At 31.2% G+C, this 24303-nt stretch overlaps 3 protein-coding genes and 1 long non-coding RNA gene across 16 annotated transcripts in view; 3 read left to right on the plus strand and 1 right to left on the minus strand.

Annotated features, from left to right (window-relative positions):
• Window positions 1-8509, plus strand: part of LOC116431209 (uncharacterized) — a 268246-nt gene extending 259737 nt beyond the window's left edge. For 7 of the 11 annotated variants that reach the window (XM_076370605.1, XM_031986300.2, XM_076370606.1 and 4 more), the window contains one exon: window positions 1083-8509. In XM_076370605.1, the coding sequence (XP_076226720.1) occupies window positions 1083-1242 (160 nt within the window). In that variant the 3' untranslated portion in view covers window positions 1243-8509. The remainder of the gene's footprint in view (window positions 1-1082) is intronic. The other 4 variants (XR_012999363.1, XR_012999364.1, XR_004235868.2 and 1 more) reach the window with 2 other exon arrangements.
• A 1471-nt stretch (window positions 8510-9980) lies between these two features.
• On the plus strand, window positions 9981-12676 carry LOC143174877 (uncharacterized). The gene is made up of 2 exons (XR_012999365.1): window positions 9981-10546; window positions 10667-12676. It is a non-coding gene; the product is annotated as an uncharacterized LOC143174877 (long non-coding RNA).
• On the minus strand, window positions 11103-19711 carry LOC116431185 (cell division cycle and apoptosis regulator protein 1). Of its 3 annotated transcripts, none has more exons than XM_031986254.2 (14): window positions 19276-19515; window positions 18847-18974; window positions 18220-18491; window positions 17886-18140; window positions 17543-17806; window positions 17231-17456; window positions 16852-17129; window positions 15914-16169; window positions 14860-14925; window positions 14587-14790; window positions 14050-14229; window positions 13260-13980; window positions 12791-13134; window positions 11103-12521 (listed from the first exon to the last, which is right to left on the minus strand). In XM_031986254.2, the coding sequence occupies exons 2-14, from the start codon at window positions 18943-18945 to the stop codon at window positions 12237-12239; spliced, it is 3450 nt and encodes a 1149-aa protein (XP_031842114.1). In that variant the 5' UTR covers window positions 18946-18974; window positions 19276-19515; the 3' UTR covers window positions 11103-12236. The 3 variants fall into 3 exon arrangements, with proteins under 3 accessions (XP_031842114.1, XP_076226719.1, XP_031842113.1); XM_076370604.1 differs by having other exon boundaries at window positions 19202-19515; XM_031986253.2 differs by lacking the exon at window positions 19276-19515 and adding an exon at window positions 19531-19711 and having other exon boundaries at window positions 11106-12521.
• Window positions 19712-20885: 1174 nt separating this feature from the next.
• Window positions 20886-24029, plus strand: LOC116431190 (peptidyl-prolyl cis-trans isomerase). Its single transcript, XM_031986263.2, has 3 exons — window positions 20886-21271; window positions 22303-22656; window positions 22733-24029. Exons 1-3 carry the CDS (start codon window positions 21068-21070, stop codon window positions 22802-22804), a joined length of 630 nt encoding a protein of 209 aa, XP_031842123.1. The 5' UTR covers window positions 20886-21067; the 3' UTR covers window positions 22805-24029.
• The last annotated feature ends 274 nt before the right edge of the window (window positions 24030-24303 follow it).

Here is a 24303-nt window from a genome sequence, read left to right on the forward strand (position 1 = left end):
TTCACCATTTGTTTCCTAATTAATGTACTTATAAATGCAAGCAATCTAACAGAATCAGGTTATTTAGAAAAGTCACAATTGGTTGTGAAGAGATCGTGAGTAGTTATCTGGAAAAGAGGAATCCTTGTTGGTTTTAATATATTTGAAGAATGATGCCAAGGACATCAGTTTGAGTATCCTTTTCTCTATTTACATAATCACCGTTGTATCTTAGTTTCAGAAATATACGGAAAAATATTGTAAATAATTGCAATAAAAGAGTATGTTCCCCAATCACCTTAATCTTGACATATGTTATGAAGGACATTTTCCCAAGTAACTTATACAAGCCATAGTTGCAAAAAAACATTATAAAAAATTATCAAGATCACGGTAAAAAGTTTCCTTTTCGAGATAATTACCAGATTGTGTTCTTATTATTCAGTATCGTATATATTGCTATCATAATAAAATCGTAAAGTAATAAAAAGTATTTCGGTAAATAAGAATTGAATTTAGGGACTTCCGCTCTACCAGTGTACACAACTTTGATAACTCAAAAGTAAATAGGTATATTGTTCTTACTTACTTATATTAACTGGTTTAATTTTTTATATTTCTTAAATTGTTAATACTTTTATCTAGTAACTAGAACCTCCACAGTTAAGGTCTTTTCTTTGTCAAATTTGCTACCTACAGATCGGATTACTGGATCAATTAGAAATTTACTGTGCGACCGTTCACGCTGCCACTATATTATGTATTGCTTTAATCTTAAATTGGTTGACAATAATGAAATTAATGAAAACAAAAATTGCGTTAAAATATTTGTAACGATTTTAGGTGAATGTAAAAAATATCTTTGTAATTACTCAAAATAATTTTCTCTATTTGCTGTTTCCTATTCGAGAACTGTTACGTCGTAAGAAGGATTATCCTACTTAAGAATTTGTACATTTTCAGATCGATTGAAGAAACTCATGGTTATCTCAATCGATGAAAATACCAATGAACGCTTTAAAATTATGTTCATATTGCTTTTCTTTTAAACGAAGAACTCGTGAATTTCTGTTTAATGAACATTTCTATCACTTTATTTACAGCTGGAGTGACTCCTGGGATCGACAACGTCCGGCGTTACTCGCTGAACAGAGTGCCAGAAGTCTTTGTAACACAAATGAGGTACAAGATAGACTGGACCCTTTCAAAACTACTCGAACATCCTGTAACAAAGCAAGAGTAGGGATTGGGACCGCCACCTGAACAGAAAGAAAAACCCGGGTCAGAAATATGTGGTTACAGCAATTTAGAATATCATGTAACTAAGGTCCGGTCATTGTGAGTTGGTGCGTGGATTTGCCCTCGTGGTTTACTCGTCGAGGAATCTTGTCCATCAGTTGGCAAAAACGAATGTAATTGAATATTTATACGAACCACTTCCATGACAACATGAAGTCAAGAATGTCGTATAATATATCATGTATATATAACTAACACCGAAGGAAGGAAAGTGCGCAGAAGGCATTTTCCGGTAATGTACAGACCAACGCTTACGTGCGCTGGGCTTTTGGGTATAAGGAGAATCGTCCGTAGCCCTGACAAGAAAGGGATTTCATTGTTCGACTTCGATTTGAACGGATTTTTATTACGTAATATTATACAGGTTCCTAATAATATAAATGTAAAGTATTGAGTATAATTACTCGATATTCTAAATGTATTTAAACAAAAGTTCTCTGTTCACTTCCTTGTTTACTGTATATATGCTCAGCGACAAAAAGATAGCATAATGTATGAATAGGATGTTTTTAACTTTTAATACTATAAAGTGGATTATTTTTGATATTTACAGTATTTAATAAGAATAATAAATGGTTTTAATGTATTTAAACACATTTATTACAAGCAAAATATTTATTTTGTAATATGTACTGAAAAGTGAAGAATCAGAACGTCAAAAAGATAACACATTCTTCTTAAACTACTTAATAAGTAAAGAAAAATATTATTTCAATATTTTGAGTTAAATAATGTTAAATAATTTTTTAATACATTTTTTGCTGAGTGATGTCCAGTTTCACTCCATACAACGATTTAATATTTTCGCAATTTTACTAATAGAACAATTTTCTTTATACAAATTCTGAATTACTGCTGTTTCACAATCACTCAATCTTTTACCATGTATATACATAGGCCATGGTATAATGAACTATATAATTTTACAAGATATCGCTTTTGAAATACGCACAGTATTAAATACTTGCTAGTATAAACAGTTTTACGATTTTGTACCAACTGAAGAAATAGGAAAACTTTGAAGATGTGCTATAGTATAAGTACCTCCTTTACTATTCAATTGAGTTTACAAAAATTAACAAAATTACACAATCTTCTTGTCGTGGAGTATATGATAATTGTAATCCATCATTGTGTACATTGTGGCCATGATGAAACTGTACAATAGAAAACTTATTTCAGTAAATAAGAGTCGATCTCAATCCATCTCTTTTAATTACGCAGTCATTTTACTTTATTACTGCAATCTCTACAACTTTGAATTACTTTATCTATACGCTGCAAAGAGTAAATATATCATTTGAGACCTGTATACTATGATCTCACAAAAACCCATTGAAATTGAAATCAGACACTTGAGGTCTTTTAGTGAATAGGGGTATCCTCGCCAAACTCCTTACCTCCACAGCCCATTTACCAACTCTTAACGACCGGACTTTAAGGTCTTCAAAATGGTTGCAAAGCGTGAATTAATCTGCTCGGTAGCAGTTTATAAATAAAAAAAAAAGTAACAATATTTCACAGAGTTAGTAATCTTAACACTAGTTGAATACAGTTTTTAATATATGTCAGGCTTCAGCTGTTTTGCCCGCACAATCAGATCATAGAGTATTTTACAGATGTGAAACTTCCTACAGCCTTCGAATTAGAGATTGTACAAATGTATCTAAGACATTTGAGAAAATGAAAAGCGTGGCAATATTCAACTTACTATAACATACTGTACATACATATTTTTTGCTAGTAATTTCTTATGAAGTGATAGTGTAATTAAAAATTATGTTATAGGGTATAAATAAGAAAACTGTACTTAAAAGATGTGTATACTTTCACTTGACTTAAACAAATTACTTTTATTAAGTTATACATGTATGTATATATTATGTTACATACCTATATAATAATTGAATATTGCCATATATTATCCTAGAATTATCTTAATAGGTATATACACATTAAACATAAAACTACATACAAATATTACATTATTTTTATACCACAGAGAGTACGGGTTGCCAAAAAGCATCAGTGACATTTAAAATCATGATATGAGTAGTTCCTATTTCATTTTACCTATATCATATTTTACTTTTATTTAAAGTTAAAATATTAAGTACAAAAATTCATAAAATTTAATATGAAATGATCACCTCTGTAAAGTACTATGTGACAACACATAATCACTAAAACCACACTATGTTCCTCTTAATGAAATGCTTTGTATAGAATTGTTCAAGTAGAGATTTTGCGAGACAGGCAGTAACTTATGCTAAGAGTCAGAATTATAAAAAACTGTAAACGACAGCATCATATGAATAAGATTTGCAGCAAGAGGAATTGTTTCTTTTAATGTATGGCTTTACTATTGTGTGATTCATTGCGCTTAGCTTGCTGAAATTGGCTCAATACAAGCAATAGCTTGGGATAATTAAAAGTAACGAAACACATTTGAGAAAAGTTTACATTTATGGTCAATTTCAGTCTTTGGAAGCATTCAATTGAAGCACTCTCAGCTCCATGTAAGTACTAGATACTTCATTTACCAGATACTTTGAATTTTATAAAAATTCATTAACTCGTCAACGTGGCAAGTTAACAACAATTATGAAAATTTTATAACCATAGTTACTAAAAGTCAATTTTATTCAAAGGCATTTCAGTATATTTTAAACCTAATTCACATTTACTTCACAAAGATATGTATCTAACTAAGGTTAGAGTTACTAACTCTGTATACAAGGCTCCAAAATCCGAATCTACCTTTTCTTTAATTAAATACTTGAAATGCGTCCAGTCATGTGACTGTTAAACTTCAAAGCACATCCTAAAGTTCGGAAGAATTGAAACCACATAAATACATTAATTTGAACAAAAAAATTGCAATTTAAGATCGAACCATTGTTACATAGGCAGTAAGAAATATGTACTCTCTTGTGTTTTATATTAAAGATCGAGGTTCCAGAATTCAACATGAATAAACACAAGTATACTTTAATATACATATTTTATTGTTAATTTTACATTAACATTACACTTACATTTACATTAGTATATTTTATTGTCAATAAAAAAAAAATCAATATTCTAATGTTCCAAAAGAATATACAAATAAACCCTAAAAATATACCTTGATCACAACAAAATAATTTGTATTTTAAGTGTTTGTTTTATTTGCAAGTCCCTAGTACAAAAATATTCATCAATGATCAATTCTTAAAAAACATAACATAAATGTATTTAATTTTGTTTAAAAAATTTTTAATTTTAGAATTTTGTGTCTATCCTAGTTTCCAAAATCCTAATTTCATTTGTATCGGTTAAAATTTCTATTATTATTTTAATAACAAGTATATTGTATACTTACTCAACATTTTTTTTTACATATTTTGACTTTTTAATCAACCTTTCTTAAACATAACTGTGACCTTTTACTGGTCAAAGTACAGTTCTATTCTAAAATATATAATTATTTAATGAAATTGGAAAATATAATTTAAATGTTATTAGTATCTGTATGAATATTCTTACATATAAAATCAGAATTTCTGAACATAAAAGTATTTGTTACAATCCACAGCTGTGACAAGAGAGAAATATTTGCGGCAAGAAAGAAATATTAAATTGTCGAGCAGTCATTAAATCTAAGGAGGTGTGAAGTATGCTCAATGCTTGTCAGTGGTTCGATCTTAAATATGATTTACAATATTTTCAACTTACATTCGGCATTTATAACATATACAGGTTCGGATAATAAATATTGTGGGATAAAACAATTGAGGCTCACCTTGGTCATTATTTAAATGGAGCTCTTGTTTGTACACCTGACTGTATTGTAAATTTACATTTGTAAATTTTTTTATAACGTACCTTAGTTGTAATTTATTCCACTGTTTATTTGTAAGATCATATTTGGTGCTATTAAATTTTTTCAGTTCACAATGCTTGAAATCTTCTGAAATATAAACGATTAGCATTGAAATGATAGAATTTAATTTATATGTTCACTTCGAATTAGTTAATTCGGAATATAAAATCTGTTTCTAAACGAATGAGATAGTCGTGAATGACTTTAACATGATGCGTGAAAACAAATACACATCGTTAAGATTAAATCGCTACAGAAGATTTCTTTACCAACTACGATTAGGCGTTTCATTCCATGAACCTTTTGTCATAGCACGAAAATGCGTCTTATCGCTCTAACGGGGATCATTGTTAAGTAAGGTACAGTTTACTTAACAGGAGCAATGGTGTAAAAATGATTGTACAAATTCGACCTACTAAATACTACGACACTTTTATATTAATAATTGGTCCAGTCGCTAGTGTTGTCTAAAATTGCCTTATGGAGTGAATGCATGTTTTTGACTAATTTGTGCGCACATACACAAGATAAAAATATAGAAAAATCTATATTAACAATGTCTGTAAAATTAATTGTTTTATGTTCTACATTTTTAATTTCGTATAACGCCATACATTTTTTATTTGATTCAAATCTGATTGCTAAAAAGGTTAATCTAACCCCTTAATGTTATTTTCTATTTTTCATTATATGCAATTTACACTTTTTCTTCTGAACTATTTTTTATCAATGTTACAAGCGTTTTCTTATAAAGTACTGCTCTGTTAGTTTTTAAATTATCCGTTCATATGACTAATGTTTTGAATTCTTATTTTAATCTTAAGAAGCAGTCCTGAACATGCATTTTTATTGAATGCTTAATTATCGTTTGTAGCTGTCACCACCTAGGTAGGTGGTGATCACTTGTACCTAAAAAGAAGATTCATCTGAGAAAACATTACGATCAATGTTTATGCTTGGTTAAACGATTCATTTTTCATGCGTATTATAGACAAGAGCATTTTTTAATTATACTCCTGATTTTTGTTCTTTTCATTTGTCCTGATAAATTTAAACTTTGATTTGAAGGAAATATTTCGCAAACAATTTTCTCTGTTTGTCGTTTTTCTCTTGTACCATGTTTCGTTGAATCGTTAGCTGTTTTAATTTCTTTTTTAAATGCATCATTTGTTTGTTTAATTTTTACAATTATAAAAACATGGTTCTGTTATTCAAGACTTTTACGGTAAGGCCGAAGAACGATATTTCGATGAAAGAATAGTTCTTGAATTATAAAAAGGTTTTGCCAGATTCAGATTCGTTACATACATCGCTCCTCTTGAAAACTTGAAATTTTTGTTGTACGCTGCAATGCCGCGCATTCAACTTCTCATTTTCGATTGAATTACACCTGACAGCGATTTGTACAATTTCTACAATTTGTACGATTTCTACGATTTCTACGATTTCTTCTTTTTTCTAACGTTCCTAAACACTTCCTTAATCTTTCGCATCTTAGCGAATAACCTCGCACGGAACATTTCATTATTTTTAGAGTTCGTTTCGAATAATTAAGATTGAATTATTTAGCTCTATATTTTTATATTTATTAATTGATAAACGTATGTCGCTGAACGACGAATATACTTGTGCGAAGCATTGAAAAGGTTAAACAATGAAGAACGACCTCATTAAACGCTTAAAACTCTATGACTCTATACGAAGGTAAAACCAGCTTTACTTTTGCGGAACATCCCAACAATCGATGACAACTTCGAGCGAGCATGGACAACTTAAAGAAAAAGCTGTCAGAATAAATATTTTTGACGCGCTCACACATTCCAGCTTTGCGGCAGCTTTCGATCTCAATCGTCTGTAGCATGGTACCTGTAACACTCTGAATGGTCTCAGCTGCCTATCATCAGAGTTGAGCGTTACTCGAATAAAACTTTAAATAAATCTTTTCAAAATGTATCCGAATAAAGATTGAGTGTAATAAAAATATCACGCAAATGAGCAATGTAGTCCAATGCATGACCTTATAAACTAATTGTAAGCAACGGCATTAGTGATTACCTTCAAGAACAAGGTAATAGTGATTTTTTCTTTGACTTTTTCAGTATTAAATTTTTTACAAATGTAGATATATTTTTCTGCTATGTATCGTACGGTAATAATAATGATAATAATGATAATTATGATGAAGATGATGATGATGATGATGATGATGATGATGATGATGATGATGATGATGATGATGATGATGATGATGATGATGATGATGATGATGATGATGATGATGATAATGATGATGATAATAATAGTAATAGAGTAATATTAATGATGAATAACATCAATAATAATAAAATTATTGGAATAACGATTCAATAACTGTGCAAATTATAAATACACATGTATGAAATGAAAATGTATTATTAAATAATATTGCTGAACTGACTAGAGAGTTTTATAGAAAATAGTTATAGTCCTTTAGAAATAATTATGCCGTAAAACTCTTGTAATAAAAGTTCCCACTTTCAAAAATTTGATTTTGAAAGTTCTTTTAGTATGTGTACCCTTAAAAACCGTCTTAGTGTGACTACAAACTTTGAAAACAAGCAATCAAGCACAAGGGAAGGTGGGACAAAATGGGAACGCTAAACAAATATTGTTGTATAATTTCACGTTTACTGATTTTGTGTTTGTAAAAAATACTGATTTAAGTGTTAATATCTGTTTATAGAAATATATCAGTATTGATTTATAAAATTCAATTGATAAAGTTCAAAACAATAATTTTGAAAATAGTAATGTATTTGCGCATCTCGCAAACATAGGAGTTATCAATTGCAAACTCCAAACTCTAAGTTAGTTTGAATATTTATTAAGAATTTTCTCGATTAATAAACATATTGCTCCTCAATATAGATTTCGGCGCGCTAAAATCTGCAATCACTTTACGGTAACTCTTTTTTGTATAAGTGTTTTAACAGCTTCTTGCAATGATTCTTCGAACTTACTATGTCTTTCTGTTTTTCTTTTCTACGTTCGAATTATTTGATTTAAAAATTAAGTGACGTTACGAGAGTGTCCTCATCTTGCCTCAAATATTGCATTGAAATTAATTCAATGATAATATCATACTTGTTTACAATTAATATTCATAATCAGACAAAAAATGTAGGAAATTATCTGATAGTAATAAAATAAACATCTTTGAAATTCGTTATTTACCTGTTAATATTTAAAACGCGTCAAGGAATAATATTACAAACTGACTATAACCAATTGCAACATATCGTTTATTGTATAATTATTGTATCTTTTTTTTTTATTTTTAGTATCATCGATGTATGACAACGTGAAATAAATAATTGGCCCATTTCATCTCACGTGTTCATCTTGCCCATTTTCCTCTTCCAAATTTTGTAGATTCACTACCTTAAGATTAGAATAGATATGAAAGCATGCAGTATTTTTGTATTTAACAATATTGATTTAAAGTTTATATTTAAAATGCAAAGTTACAATAGTATTATGGAAGAGCTTGGAAATAATATTTTTCCATGATTGAATTAGGCCTATCGATATCATTTATCGACCAGTGAATCATAGCATTGTGGAACAAATTTGAACTTTTTTGTGTCCTCCAATAATCACTAGATGATTCTCATAGAGTTCCTTACTCTAAATACGAATCCGAAAACCAAATTGCTGGGTCACGTCCAGTTTTCGAAAAAAGTGGGTTTTATATATATATATATATAATGTTTAATTGTTTTATAAATTTTCATAATAATTATGAGAAAGCTTTTCACGATCGTTCTGTTTTAAATAATTTGCTGTTTAATATGTTAATACACATATAGGAGTAATATTATTACGATGATTACTTATAAGGACCACCTAGTGGCTATTACAAAACAAAAATCGTGTTCCACAGTGTAGTCAACGGTGTATTCAGAATTTTTGGTGAACTCTGTCCTCCCTTTATCATAGCTGGTGCATTACGCTAACTTTTGTCATCCCTGGTAAACTTTGGCCGACTTCGTCATTCTGGACTCCAGTCAGCTTTACTCACCATGCATTTGCTACTAATCGCAATTTTTACCAACCCTTTACCGTCCCCATTACCAACGGCAATAACTGATTCGAGAAGAAACATTTTAGAAATTTTAATCGGAACACTTGATATAAGAAAATTGCCTAACTGATACGCGACCGACAGAAACCACGAGAACAGAGCGTGCGCCTCCAAATTACATGAATAACGATTAGTTGAGGTAGCAAGTGCAATGATTGTTGAGGTGCAAAATGACAAATTGTGACGGAATTTGACACAGAACGAAGTCGTATGGTGTCAAGTCCGGGAATCCATTATGTCACAGATTATTGTGGCCCCTTACTCTCCTATACGAACTTCATCAGCAATTTGCGATGAACGAATTTACTTTCGACCCATGCTTCTTTTCAGACTATTACTTCCATGACGAACAGAATACGATGCAGCGGTAAAAGAATTTAACTCTTTTTTCAAAATTTACCGTGAATTTTACGAGCACTTTTATTATACATCCTTTCCCATCAAATCAAAAGTGTAGAATCGCGCTGAGGTAATTGTGACACCTTATTTTGGAACACTTTTTACAGATCTTATGTCTGTGCATATTATAATGATATACATGCTAGAAAAATGTATATGCTACAGAAAACAACAATCTGAAGAGAGAATAGACATGTGCCGACTTGCTAGATAACGCCGGTCAAGTGTAGAACTCTTGAATATCTTTTTAACCAAGGGTGTCTCTTTCCTATTACGGTCTAGTCCGCAAGAGTTATTCTTATTTTCCCTTCCTCTTTCTCTTCTGTGTGAACGTTACTACGATCGGGCTAGTAGTACTACAAGTACACGTGTATAGAAGTTACCTGTTTATATTGAAAACTACATACAACTACTCGCGTGTAAGACAGTTTGATTTTCCCGAATATAACTAATTTCATTTTTAAATATAAAATTTCTCAACCTCTTGATAATGGTTTCATAAATAAAAAAAATAGAGATTATGAAACTTTTGTAAGTTAGTTCCGATATGAATTACTAAATCTAAAAATAAAAGTGTTTCAAACTATAATAGTTTATATTTACAATAAAAATAATAAAAATTAATTCATTTATATGGATTTTTGTTAAGGGTATAAAAATAATTACATAGAATGTTTCTTAACATTCATTTTTTGTGTATATCTTCATATTTTAGAGTAGGGGTGTGAAACTGCCTCCTCTGAAACTGATGATTCTCGTTCAATGGTTCTCCTACTGTCCCTCCTCCGGAAGCTACCTCGAAACTCACCTTCAGTTACACTAACCGTACCGGGAACTGGTCAAATGGCCGGATTTAAAATTCTAGGTTTTCCTTCGTACATGTAATATTAATATCAATTCTCATATTGTCCGATTACTCGAGTTTTCAATTTTTGTCTTTCCTTTTCTTTGTTTTCACTACAAAACATTTATCATCTAATTTGTTTATCTTTATTTTACAGCCAGTTTGTCTGCCAATTTGACTGGTTACGACAGGAAAAGTGTCAGTACGGTTAGTATTAATCGATACTCCCACTATGAGCAGCGCTATGTAGTGTTCAATACAGATATATTGAATAATAAATAATAGGAGACTTCTACAAATGTGTATTTGTAGTAGCGATTAGTCTGCTCGTAACGGTGTTCACACATAAGAGAAAGAGGAAGGGAAAGTAAGCAGATATGGAAAGGGGTAACTGTTGCCGACCAGGTCATGAGAGGAAAGAGAATCGATGGCTCGTGAGCCACGAGTTGTACACTTCTGTTTTAGAAAACTAACTATTTAGGGAAGAAATTTTACAATTTATTCTTAATACACTAATGACTTACTGACAAAAATGCAATGTTCTAATAATAAACTACAAAAATTATTCATTACTGTAGATTATTATGTACAAAGTAGTGTTCTTGGTAATGCGTGCTATCTTATAATAGAACACACGAAACAACGAATGTTCGAAAAACACAGTTTTTGTTTCATATATTCAGGACATTGTCTCTTCATATAATGAACAACATGTGTTATAAACAAGGGACGTCATGAGCACTCATCTTTCTATATTTTCGTTTAGCCATTATTAATCTGGAAATTCAAATAAATATTAACAAAAATCTCCTAATTAGAGTTTTGCCATAACATTATTACGCTTCGTACATATGAAACTAAATTGTTTACCGATGATGCTTTGGTGTTAAAGTTACTCTTAGGTACCGTTTTAAGTTACTTACAGTTATTCGAGAGAAATGCTAACGATGTCCCATAAATTAATTATTATTGTTTAATTTTATGATTGGTGTTATACATACTGCGTAAAAGTTTTATTTTATTATTCTGCTTTTGTGTACAAAACAATAAATACACTTACAACATAATACAAACATATTGCTACCATCAAACGTGTAATGACCGTGATAAATAAAATTTATCTAAGGTCACTTCAAGATCGAAACTATGACATTCATAATTCACATATAAAGTAATGCCAACCTTGTAACTCTAAACGCAAACTATTTGCAGAAAAAAATAATTTGTCAATGAATCACAGTTAATGACTGAACAAAACCGAAAGAAATCACATATTAAGTGACCACAGGTATATCAATGATTGAATTTGTCTAGAAAGTCGGTAGAAATTTAAAAATATTTTACTGGTCAAATGGCAATATTCAATGTAAACTTATTCACTTCAATATCTGGCACTTTATGGCAGATCAGGGTCATATTTGAAGTATTTTTATGAATTTTGTTTATCTGCGGAAAAGTCGACGCATATGAAATTTTGCAATGTAATGATTCTAGTATCTATATTATTTAGTATCACTTATTTTCACTAGAATGCTGCTCCATTTTCTTTCTAATATAATACGCACAAAGACAGTGTCAATGAGTGAAAAAAGTTATAAAACAGAGTCTTCAGAGTTATACTATTTTCATAATAAAATTTTTCCCCATTTATCTGTTGCTGTTACAACAATTAGAATTTTGTACCGGTGCGCTTACATTTTTCATTAATAAAAAAACTGCAATATCTTTTACTTTTTTTCTTTCTCGAATTCTGTAACTTCTTTCTTAACAGAGACTTTATTGTCACATTTCTTGTCTTTATCTGTTTCTGCAACTTCTTTTTTTATTGTAATTTTAGTGTCGCCCCATCTTGTATCTGTTTTATATTTATTTTCGACTTCCGACCCGTTTACTTCGCTGATCTTCTCATCCTGTATTTCTACTACCTCCACCTTTTTTATGTCTGATTGCATCATCTTCGCGGCTATATGATACATATTTTTTACTGCAGTGAGGTACGTATGGCATTCAGTCTGAAAGAAAATGTGAATACGTTTTAACATATTCTTGAATATAGATTTTCCATAGCTCCTGCAGTCATTATTAATGTCGTGCCCCTGATAGTATTTAATCATTTGAATGTAGCATTATTGCTAGATGTAAAAAAAAAAAACAATACAAAGAACAACGAGTTAACGAACACCGCTCTTCATTAAGATCAAAGTGCAATAAATAATGTCGAACCATTAATTAATAAAACTTGTCCTACTACTCAAAATAAAAGTTATCGTTTGATACTTACCGTTGATTTTTTTAATTTTTCATCCGTATTTCTTAATTTGTCTTTATACATTTTCAAATCTTCAGACAGAATCTTAATATTATTCGTTTGTTTTGTAGATTTTTCATTGACCACCGTTAATTCATGTTGCAACTCCATCATGCGTTCCTCGGTGTCTAATCGAGCTTTTTCTGATCTTTTCAATTGACTGACGAGTTTCTCTACGTCTAGTAAAGATCCTTTATACATAACATAACCTTCAGGTATAGTCGATTCTTCAGAATGTTCTGCAAGTGTATTATCTCGTCGTGCCCTCTTCGAAGGTGGACCACTTCCAACAAAGACGGGTAATAATTTTTTATTCCCTAGCAAAAAGTAATAAGATATTAGTGTTACGCTTGAGAGATATGGTTCTCTAGTAACAATATGAATGATTAGCAAACTTTATAGAGTAATAATCTTAAAATTAAAACGGATGTAAATTTCGTACCGAGTGCTAATGAACGTAATATCTCTTCTTCGCTTTCAGTTTTAGAAGATTCACTTTTATCAATGTCTTTGTCATCTTTCTTATCTTCCTTAGGATCATCTTCCTTCGATCTGTCAGTTAATTTGCGGTAATGCAAAGAATCTCTTGTTACAACCTTTTGTACTAACTTACGAACTTGAGCTCTCGATAAATTTAATCCTAAAGTGTAAATAAGTTCCTCTATGTCTTTATCGAATATGTATCCACAGTGAGTTTGATCAAAGTAAACAAACGATAGTAGAAGGTAAGGATCGTGTGTATACAATTTTGTCTTCCTCTTCCGTCCATCTTTGTCTTTATCTTTCCTACCATCTTTAATTGAATCATCGTCATCGGACTCGTCTTCATCATCATCTTCATCGTCATCATTTTTGTCTTTTTCACGATCTCTATCGTCTATCTTACTCTTCGCATCCTTTTCATCTTTTTTATCCTTACTTCCCTCTCTTTTCTTGTCATCTTTACGATCATCTTTTCTAACACATTTTTTTTCATCATCTTTCCTTTTATCATCTTTCTTTTCGTCTCTTTTATCGTCTTTTTTGTCTTTTTTCTTATCATCATCCTTTTCTTTGGGTTTCTCAGGAAGACTACATAGTGCACGATAAATGCGAAAACCAAAATCTCTCATCAGCATTTCGTTGAAAAGTTCCGCAAATAATGATACTTCGAAAGAATGTTCCTAAAGGCAAATAACAATAAAAATTTCCTGCAATAGAGACATAATGTATAGTATTGTGTAAAACAGTACCTTTGTATCTTCTGGCCTGTAATCCAACAATACACTTAAAGACATAACAGTACAATCGAATTTTCCACTTTTAGCCATTCTGGAAGGATGTACGATAATGTGTGAAGATTCCGGTAAAGTGTATCGTTTCTCTAGAGCAATACGTTCACGTTCACACAGCTTTTTTCTATCTTCATCATGCTACGTATTATACCAATGCATTATATTATTTGAATATACAAAACGAATGTCAATATACTAGATATCGAGAAACAAACCTAATATACAAGAATATTAATTATAACGTTATTAGTGATAAGAATTATCTTTTCGGAGAAAACAGAAATAGTATAATCATACTTTTGATATATTCGAAATAAAACTGAGCGACTTTGAGAACGAGTGAATGTTTTCTTTCTGTTTTCCCCATCTAATTTTTATCAATTTCCAAGGTTAGATTATATATGATGTTTAATTATCATCCACAATTAAAAAGAAATTAGCAAAACTATAAAATATTAAGTCTATTTTCTAGTTATCATTGGCTGTAAATCTTACATCTTTAGTGTCTCTAAACTTTTTGTCCTCCTCTTCCTTTGGCGGTGGTGAAACATCTTTCTCGTTTTCTTCTACATCATCCTGTCTACCTTCTTCCTTCGCTTGTTCAGAAGCTATTGTCTTTGTTAATCTTGCAAGTAACTGAGACTTCAAGCCTTTGCAATTTAAATTACGAGCAGCCAACTCTTGCCTTAGGTCATTCACCTGTATCAAATGAATACTTATTACTATTTAAATTATATGCAAGTATAATTACAGGGAAATGAAACTAACATTCATAGATTTTGGATCCAACTCAGAATAATGAGTAGGGTCCTTCTTCTCGGGCACTGTATCATCCTGAAAAAAAGAAATCACCCATTATGTCAGAGAAATAACGAAAATGATAGGAAACTACAAAACAGAAGCAGCCCCTATAACGAAACGAAACCACTCCCTCTTCATTCTTTCATCACTCTCTATTTTACCACCACTCTCTCACATTGTAATGATATACACGATTCTTCATTCACGATGACCTTCAAGTATGACTCAAGTAACTGCTAGATTCTCATAGTGTCCTGGCTCTGGTGTCTGTGTGGTTGATAGGTTATGGATAATATCAATAATGTTGTATACAACGATTATCAAAAGAAATTTTTGAATGATTTAATCAATGATGGTGAAGGTTTCAGGAAAGGGAATGGCTCAGCTGCGCTCTTCTCCGAGCTAGGCTTGTTTGCTTCTCTTGTTAATGCAATGTGACTGCCAGTGGCTAAGGGAATACTTGCAATACATTTCTCATTGATTTTTCTAAGCTAATATTCAAATGCTATGATCTATACCATTACATTAATCTTGCATTACTGGACATATGATATTTTTTTTACATGTAAGAAGTAGGTCAATAATTTGTTAATGAATTTAGTACAAGAATTATGTACCATGAATATATATATTGTGACAAAAACGATACTTATATCGAAAAGTGTACATACGTATATATATGTGTGTGTGTATACGTATATACATATATATGTATGAAATAATATACAAATTAAAATTCTATCTTATCATTCATGATACTGCCTTCTAAAGAAAAACTAGTTGTATACTGTGATAGGATAAATTGAAATATTAAGAATTAGTAATTTACTAACTATACCATTGAAATTATTAAAATCCACTATTGTAAACAGTGAAAGCCACAGGAAAAGAAACTCCTTTAAAATGGAATCAATGAGCAAGTAGAGCCTATTGAAAATCCAGTTTAGTAATGGGAAAACAATTGCACGATTATATAATGTAATAAAAAGGTAAAAGTAATATGGGATGATGTTGGCAGTGCCTTTTGATCAGCGACGGCAGCCTCATCAGTGTCATTGGTAGCATCCGAATCGTCGGGGTTAGAGGCAGCACGTAGCAATTTTCGCTCCAGTTGTTTCTTATAGCTGAGTTGCAGGCCATCCCATTCCAATCTGGTAGGTACACAGCTCCAAACATCTGGGAGAAATAGTATGACGGTTTCAACGCGAGAGGGCACCACTCGCCCTGACTTGTGGGTCGTTTCTGCACGTCTGTAGTAGAGTTCCAGGAAGCGGTACCTGTGCCGCAAGGAAAAACAATACCCAAACGTCAACTCAGGTTAATCCCGCTTAGCTTTGCCTTATATGCTAAGTGTTCGCTCGCTCGCTCGCTTGTTCGTAAAGCCCACGCACTGCATACAAAGCCACACACAGCGTACAATGTAGAGACCATTTGATAAAGCACGACTGAGTGGATCATAACGATAACAGAACAATAGTGATGATCTGTCTGCCACAAGGTATATATCATCATCTGGGTGCTCGATACAGGATCCAGTGCAGCAATCTCCATCGGTCGGTCGTGTATACAACACATACATACCTCCACTGTAGAGATTGAACTACAACCTTAGTTTATCAAGTCGTATTAGAAGTTACTTTCTGTCACGGATGATACACCTGCAGGATCTTTCTTAAGGCTATAACACTCTATCCGATGTCTTTAATACAAACATGTACATCATACATTTATGCGATATCAAATATTGAATAGACCAGATAAATTTGAAATTTGACAAGATGAGATTACGAAACAAGTTTGAATTTCAATTCTGCTAATATAACTCGATAATGTACTACCGATCAATGAAAGAATAACGGACACAGAAACTAAATAAGATCACGTTGCTCTTTCCTTTACGTTTTACTCAAATTAAGAAGAAATATAGAAATTAAAATATCAGTATTTGAAGAATCGTACCACTGAGTGCAGCTGGACAGATCTATCCCCGTAAGTGCTTTACAAGTCCTCACTGCTGTCCTAATCAGAACTGATGGATCCTTTTCAGGATTAGGTCCATCCAATGAAGGACTCCACGGTCCGCCAATAGCCATGGTTTCATTTTTACCACGTAAGCCTACCAAGAAGTTTATTAAACGTGTTGGATGTACATAATCACGATCTGGATCTCTATCCTCAGATACACCGCAACACCGTTTATATATCTCTTCCATGGCAGGCATGGATATCAACATAACCTATTAAATAACGTACAAAATTTAATCAAACTAATCTTGTAACTTATCTTGTTTAAAGAAAAAGAAAATATATATAAAATTTAAAGTACAATATGACAGACCTTTGCAGAGAAAATGTAATCAGCATCAGAAGGTTCTAGTACTGCTGTATTTTCAGTACAAGGGTCAACATCTTTATGCATAACATGAAAAGAACATGGTTTGTTAAGAGCGAACGGCATATGAGGTGGAAAAGCATCAACCCATCGGAAGTTGGTAGAAAAGAAATCACTAGGAATATACATATTTTGATAGCGTCTCCTAATCTCAAGTACATCAGCTTCAGGCCTAAAATTGTATACAGGAATGTACTATGTATATGTTACATAGGAGTATATTGGATATAAGCTATGACATATAAAAACTATACTCACAAATCAAGTGCTATTTTTGGTATTTGGACCATATAACGAGGTACAACTCTAGTACGCCTTCTTGGTCTAGGAGACTTACTTCTTCTTGTCCTTGATGGACTACGTTCCTCTTTTTTCTCACGTTCCCTGATTCTTTCCTCACGACGTCTTTTCCTTTCAATTTCGTCCTCTTCATTCTTTCGCTCTCGTGGAGATCTTTCCCTCACTCTACCAACTTTGCTGCGATTACTGACTGTGTTAGCACTAGCTGCACTTGTGGTAAATCTAGTAATATTTATACACTTGTTCTGAGAATGTTATATTATAAATTGGAAATATTCAAATACAAGTTTCTATTATTAACCTATTATTAGGATTTTCAGTAGGTGGAGGAACTGCATTGTATGTTCCAGAAGTTCGATTTTGTTGCGGCTGTTGTTGTTGCTGTTGTTGTCTGGTAGTTTGATTATTCTGCTGTGTATTAGAATTGCTATTATTATTTCCCATAGGGAGCACTTGTATCCTTGTAGCACTCCATTTAAATGGCATGGATGGATTATAAGATGCTTCTACAAGCACACGATCGCCCACAACAGGATTTGATCCCTTAACACATGCACTAAAATAGAATAATATTATGTATTATACTTCTTTCAATTATAAAGGCAGTAAATATATTTGCATTTTGGTTTCATTACTTTGTTTGAAAGAATACATCTTCATCGACAAAACCAAAATTATCGTATACTTGGGTAACTGTGCCAGTAAAAACTCTCTGTTTGGTGGACGACGAAGGTACATTTTGTTGTACCTGTTGTGGAACACCAGCTACAGAAGGTTGAAATGCATTTGTGTTTAATGCTCTTGGTGTTGGGTACGAAACAGTTGCTACTTGAGGATATAACTGTCCAGCTATACCCGATGGCAAATTAGATCCAAGTGTTGCCATTGATGCCATTGTTATATTGGGCTATTTTATAAAATATATGTATTATTCGATACATCTGTAGAAATTTGTACATCCAATACCATTCAATAAATCTTATTTTCAATAAATATTATTTTCATTAAAACTATTTCATTAATAAACACTTTATAAACATAGTTTTAATATTAACATAAACCATCGAGAGAAATTATGTAATTGATTCAAAATGAACAAAACATTTTTATTATGGATTAATAGCAGTTAATGGATAAATACATATTTTGTATCAGAAATATTGATCTAAAAATAAAAAAGTTCAAAAATATATCAAAATGTTAATTTAATTAGATTTTACTTCTAAGAATATATCAATTTATTTTTATTACTAATTACTGACCTGTTGTAACCCTAAACTTTGTTGATAAACTTGTTGAGTTTGTTGTTGATATTGAACCATAGGTTGTCCACCTATGCCACCCATTGCCTGACCTAACATTTGCTGTTGAATATTTTGAATTCCCTGACCTATATATAAATAAAAATAAAATATATGCTAAACGTGTATCATGAAATTAACTGTTTGTTTGTATAAATAACATATAATACAAATATTATGTTAACCACTGATATATTATATATAATACAATATTCTTCAATTAATCAATAAAGAAAGTAACACTGCAATACAATTTTTTGATGAAAAGTTATACGATAACACAATATAAAACATGAAAAAATATGCACATATCTACCTTCCTGACCTATTGATATCCATAATGCTTTTTTATATAAAATTTTTAAATGTACAAATGATACTTTCACTTACGCAAAAATATAAAAGTTCATTTTTTACAACTGTAATTACAACGACGATTGTAGTAAAGTTTCAACTCTTTTCCTCTACAAAAGACTTTTTGGGACAAAACAGTAAATCATTTTATAAAACATTTACAATGTAGAAGGTATTGTTATAAATGATTTCACAAATGCATTCATCCGTTTCTTGTAAATTATAATAGAAAACTTGGCAACGTTGTTTTCTTGCACACGGGACGACAATAAGATATTAATTTTAATTTACCTGCATTACGAACCCATGGTGGGTTTTTACCACCCCCAAATGGTGACAGATTACTCATTTCCTACTAAATATGTAATATTATTAAGAATATAAATTTAACAACGTATTGCATGCACTTAACTGAGCGTCCTTCATTCGGGCGCCATGTTTTCAGTTGTAACTACTGAAATCAAGTACATACGATTCTAGACAGGAAGTGAATTAAATTTTCAGTTCCGAATAAGATACACTTCGTAAAACTAACTTTTTAAATTCGCCAATGAGTAATTATCTCCATTGAATGCATTTGAACTTGTACTAAAATTACCGTAAAAGGAATTACCTATCGAAAGTTCAGATATGAGTTCTCAATTAATTGAATTTTCGGATTGAACATAAATGATTTATGTATTCTGGGACACGAAGACTTAATTCCGTAAAATAAACATGTTTGAAATTACCTTATTTTAATTACTTTTTCCAGATTTCATATAGTAATCTATATATAAGCTTATTTTAAATGGTATTTAACTCTCTTTTTGATAAAATGATTATAAATTAATCGAAAAACGAGAGTTTCTACATTTCAATACAAATTTGTTTTAAAATGATAGGCTTATATCAAGAAGAACTTCAAATACTAAATACTTGTAATTGTGCAAATTCATCTAATAATTACGTCATAGTAAAAATTGAGTAATTTGCGTTTTATTACAAGCGCCATGTAACTGAACGTCAGATCCGGCGCAAGTGCGGAATAAAGGTGACCAGAGTTGTGATTGGTCTGCAATCATCATTGACAAGCCATCCAGAGTTAGATTGCAATGGATGACATAACAACCTTTGGTTAGGTCAGATTGGTTACATTAGTATAATTGCATACTCATTCATGATATGAATTAAATCGAAATTTGTGTAGAGAAACTATATATTCCAAGATTATGAATAAAAAACAATTAATTAAATGTACAAGTAAATAGTAAAAATGAAATTACCGCATATCTAATAAACGTTATATTACCCTAAAATCAATAACTGATTTAAAATAAAATTATAAATTTGAATAAAAGTCAAATTTTGATAGAAATAATTTATGGTATGTAAAGAAGTTTAAGGCATCTTCTTCTAAGTATATAAGTGTATTTAAAAATCCATGAATTTTATGACCCCTAAAAAGAAATATAATAAAGAAACAAAAAATTACTACAATAAAAATTAAGTTATAGGTGAAATAAATCTACAAGCTTTGTTTAACTTTTCAAATTAATTGGAATTTTTCCTTATATGGTAAAATTGTTTCCGTTGGATGAACTAATAGCTACTATACGATTGGTCGAATTATACAAGTATAGAAATCGGGATCCGGATTGGTCGAATACAGGAAGCACGTTCGTCCGTTTGATAATACTCATTCCGAAACTGAAATTCACTATATATTATATAATAATCATATAAAATAATATTTAATAATTTCAAATACAAAATACAGATCGTATTATTGTTGGGAGAGGTAAGATTGAGCGGATTTAGATCGATTTCGTAGGTAAAGCTTTCGAACATGGCGTTAAAATTGATCAGCCGGCTGTCAATTGATTCGACCTTCAGTCATTTGAGCCATTTGAGAGCCACCACCCGGCCGAGACGATCGTCTTTTGCATTCTCCGCGCGTACGTTTGCTGTTGCAGCCGACAAGATGTCTTTGCCAATGGTTTACTTCGATATGACGGCTGACGATATACCCGTGGGCCGAATTATAATGGAGGTGAGTGAATCTTTTCATTAATGAAGCTGTTTTTCACTTCTTCGTTGTATGTCGCTAGAACGCCGGCATGACTGGCCATCTTGGATTTCCTTGAAAGCCAGTTACGCGACTTCCGTCTTATATATCTCTTAAATTCATTAATATACACGTTCTTCCGATTAAGAGTTTCAATTTATCAATCGAAACTGTTTTTCTGTTTTTATTATGTAGTACGCCCTGTTAGAAATATGCTACAATTTCCGTCATGTGGGTATCATGTTACCAACACGTTTGATTTTTTCATATACCACAAAATTTTCCATTGCTGTTGATACGTTCTATTACTTACTCTCTGCAAATGTAAATTTAAAATGCAATAATTTTATGCTTCCACTGTTTTTCTTTTTAATAGATCCATATGCCATTGTAAACATAAATAGTACACGCGTATATTTAATTTATAATTAGATTTAAAGAAAGAAATAGCAACAGGTACTTAAAAATTGAGATAAAATAATCGTGATAAGTTTATAAAAAGATATTTAATATTCATCAGTGATAACGTATATCTATATATATGCACATGTACACACATATATGTATGTACATATATATATGTATATATATATACATGTGCACATACAATATGTACATCAGCATACATACATATATACATATACATATACACATATATATATATATATACACATATATATATACATGCATACATACATATTATGCATATATAATACATTTTTTATGTATTGTTGTATTAATAGTAAATTTATTTGCTTCGGTAAAGATATTAATAGCAGATGATGTACTTTGCAAGGTTACAAGATTTAATAAGGCTGTTTATAATCTATCCTTAAAAGTAGAAAGAAACAATTTTTATTTTAGAAATTATTAGCATGTTGTATTAAATTTGTAACATAATCTAGGTTATGTATCAAAACTCATCTATAATACTTAATTGTTATTAGAAGGGTTTTGATATACTTTTGTAAGTAAATGGAGTGAATTTGTTTAAAATGTATCAATATTATTTTTAGTTAAGAAGCGATGTAGTTCCAAAGACTGCAGAAAACTTCCGAGCCCTGTGCACTGGTGAATACGGTTTTGGCTACAAAGGAAGCACTTTTCACAGAGTGATTCCAGACTTCATGTGCCAAGGTGGTGATTTTACCAATCATAATGGCACTGGTGGAAAATCCATTTATGGTGCTAAATTTGCTGATGAAAACTTCACATTGAAGCATAAGGAACCTGGTGTTCTGTCTATGGCAAATGCTGGTCCAAATACAAATGGTAGCCAGTTCTTCATTACCAGCAGCAAGACAACCTGGCTTGATGGTAAACACGTTGTATTTGGAAGAGTTTTCGATGGAATGGATGTTGTTAGAAAGGTATGCAATTTTTATTTGTATTCTTTTATTTTAATAGTAGTACCGTTTTTAGTAAACATTTTAAATATTTTTCTAGCTGGAGGCCATGGGATCTGAAAGTGGAAAGACCTCTAAGAGAATTGTCGTAGCTGATTGTGGAGAATTGTAGATCGTTTGAATAGATACTATAATATCTCCATTTTTATTTAGCTGTTGCTGTCTTTATTGTATTATAACACGTCCATTCCAATCATCACCTTTTTTCCTTCAATATCATTTTAACACCTTGTGAAAAGAAATGTACATCTCTGAAGTGGAAACAACAAGTCACTTGCATTGTATCGTCTTTGACTATAAATAATAGAACTTTAAATACACTGTGAATTAGAATGTATTGTTATCATTATCTTTTTATCAGCAGAGTTTGTTTACATTTTCATTACTGTTTGTCTGTAATTAGCAATATTCATCTTACGGAAGTGGAATATAAAATAGCTCGTGAAATGTCCAACTTTTTTTCTTCCAACTAATAATCCTGTTGTTTAACGACATTTGATATGCTATAACACATTAAAATATACATTCAGCAATACCCGATTAATTTCAACATTTTCTACCTCGTTACTTGCTTCTGTGTATCCCTATCATTTTGTAGAATTGGTTCACGGAGTAGATCTCCAACTTTTGAAGTAATGCTCGCTTAACTATAGCAATTTCTGTGTACTTAGCTGTTGCATCTCGTCTATGTTATTCTTAATGTTTGTTACTCTAATTCGAAACTTTTTTGGAAGTATTCGAGTTAAAGACAGAATTATTGGACATACACATTTTCAGGAACTGCAACAATAAGGTCCCAAATTTGACAAAACTAAGCGGGTATTGCGGTATGTGGAAAATATATTTCATAAAAAATCTGTTTGCGTGTATTTGTTAGCAGGAGTCGGGATACAATTGAAAACTAATGAAAGCGCCAGCGGGAGTCGGGATGCGAATGGAAAAATAGGGGGCGAGTCGCATTTCGAACATTCCTAATATTATTCATGTTGAAATGATAATTTGTTCTAAAGTTCATGTGGAGCAAGTTTGTGGTTAATATATGATGCATTTAGTTGCAGATTGAAGCATATTAATTTTTCTATTGTACTTTTATACTTAGAACTATAATAAGTATATTCGTATTGTATGCGATATCGTTTGTTTTTACGTGCATGAATTGGTTTCTCGGTATGACATATGTAGATAAAATGAGTGTTCGATTGTTTTCAATTGTATTAGTAACGTCTCTTAGATTGTAATTCATGTTATAACGATGTAACACGATTGATGGGAAATGTAGTAACAACGATTATTATAATAGTTCGGGTTTCAATCAAATAAAATTGTTTCCACAAGAATATTTGTATGTTATTTCTTAATTCCTTCAATTAATAAACATTCAATTGAACTGTATAATATAAATTAATATTGAACATTTTTGCTTACTCCTTAAGTAAATTGACCACCGTGTAATTTTGAATTATTTTAATAATTATTCTGAATAAGTCAATATAACGTATAACTGCTGAACTTCTATGAATATAAATTTTGTAAACGTGAGTAAAATGAAACGCGCAAAGTAATGTTCAAATTTATTATTATATTATCACAGATTATAGCACGCAGATTATT

The sequence above is a fragment of the Nomia melanderi genome, chromosome 9, assembly GCF_051020985.1.
Source record: "Nomia melanderi isolate GNS246 chromosome 9, iyNomMela1, whole genome shotgun sequence".
Classification (NCBI taxonomy): domain Eukaryota; kingdom Metazoa; phylum Arthropoda; class Insecta; order Hymenoptera; family Halictidae; genus Nomia; species Nomia melanderi.

Coding starts and splice junctions, on each gene's coding strand:
- LOC116431185 (XM_031986253.2), bottom strand. CDS start 19,588: ATGAGTAATCTGTCACCATTTGGGGGTGGTAAAAACCCACCATGGGTT. Junction 18,975..19,530: donor ACCATGGGTTCGTAATGCAG/GTAAATTAAAAT, acceptor ATTTATATATAG/GTCAGGGAATTCAAAATATT. Junction 14,926..15,913: donor CTGCCGTCGCTGATCAAAAG/GCACTGCCAACA, acceptor TCTTTTTTTCAG/GATGATACAGTGCCCGAGAA.
- LOC116431190 (XM_031986263.2), top strand. CDS start 21,068: ATGGCGTTAAAATTGATCAGCCGGCTGTCAATTGATTCGACCTTCAGT. Junction 21,272..22,302: donor TGGGCCGAATTATAATGGAG/GTGAGTGAATCT, acceptor TATTATTTTTAG/TTAAGAAGCGATGTAGTTCC. Junction 22,657..22,732: donor GAATGGATGTTGTTAGAAAG/GTATGCAATTTT, acceptor ATATTTTTCTAG/CTGGAGGCCATGGGATCTGA.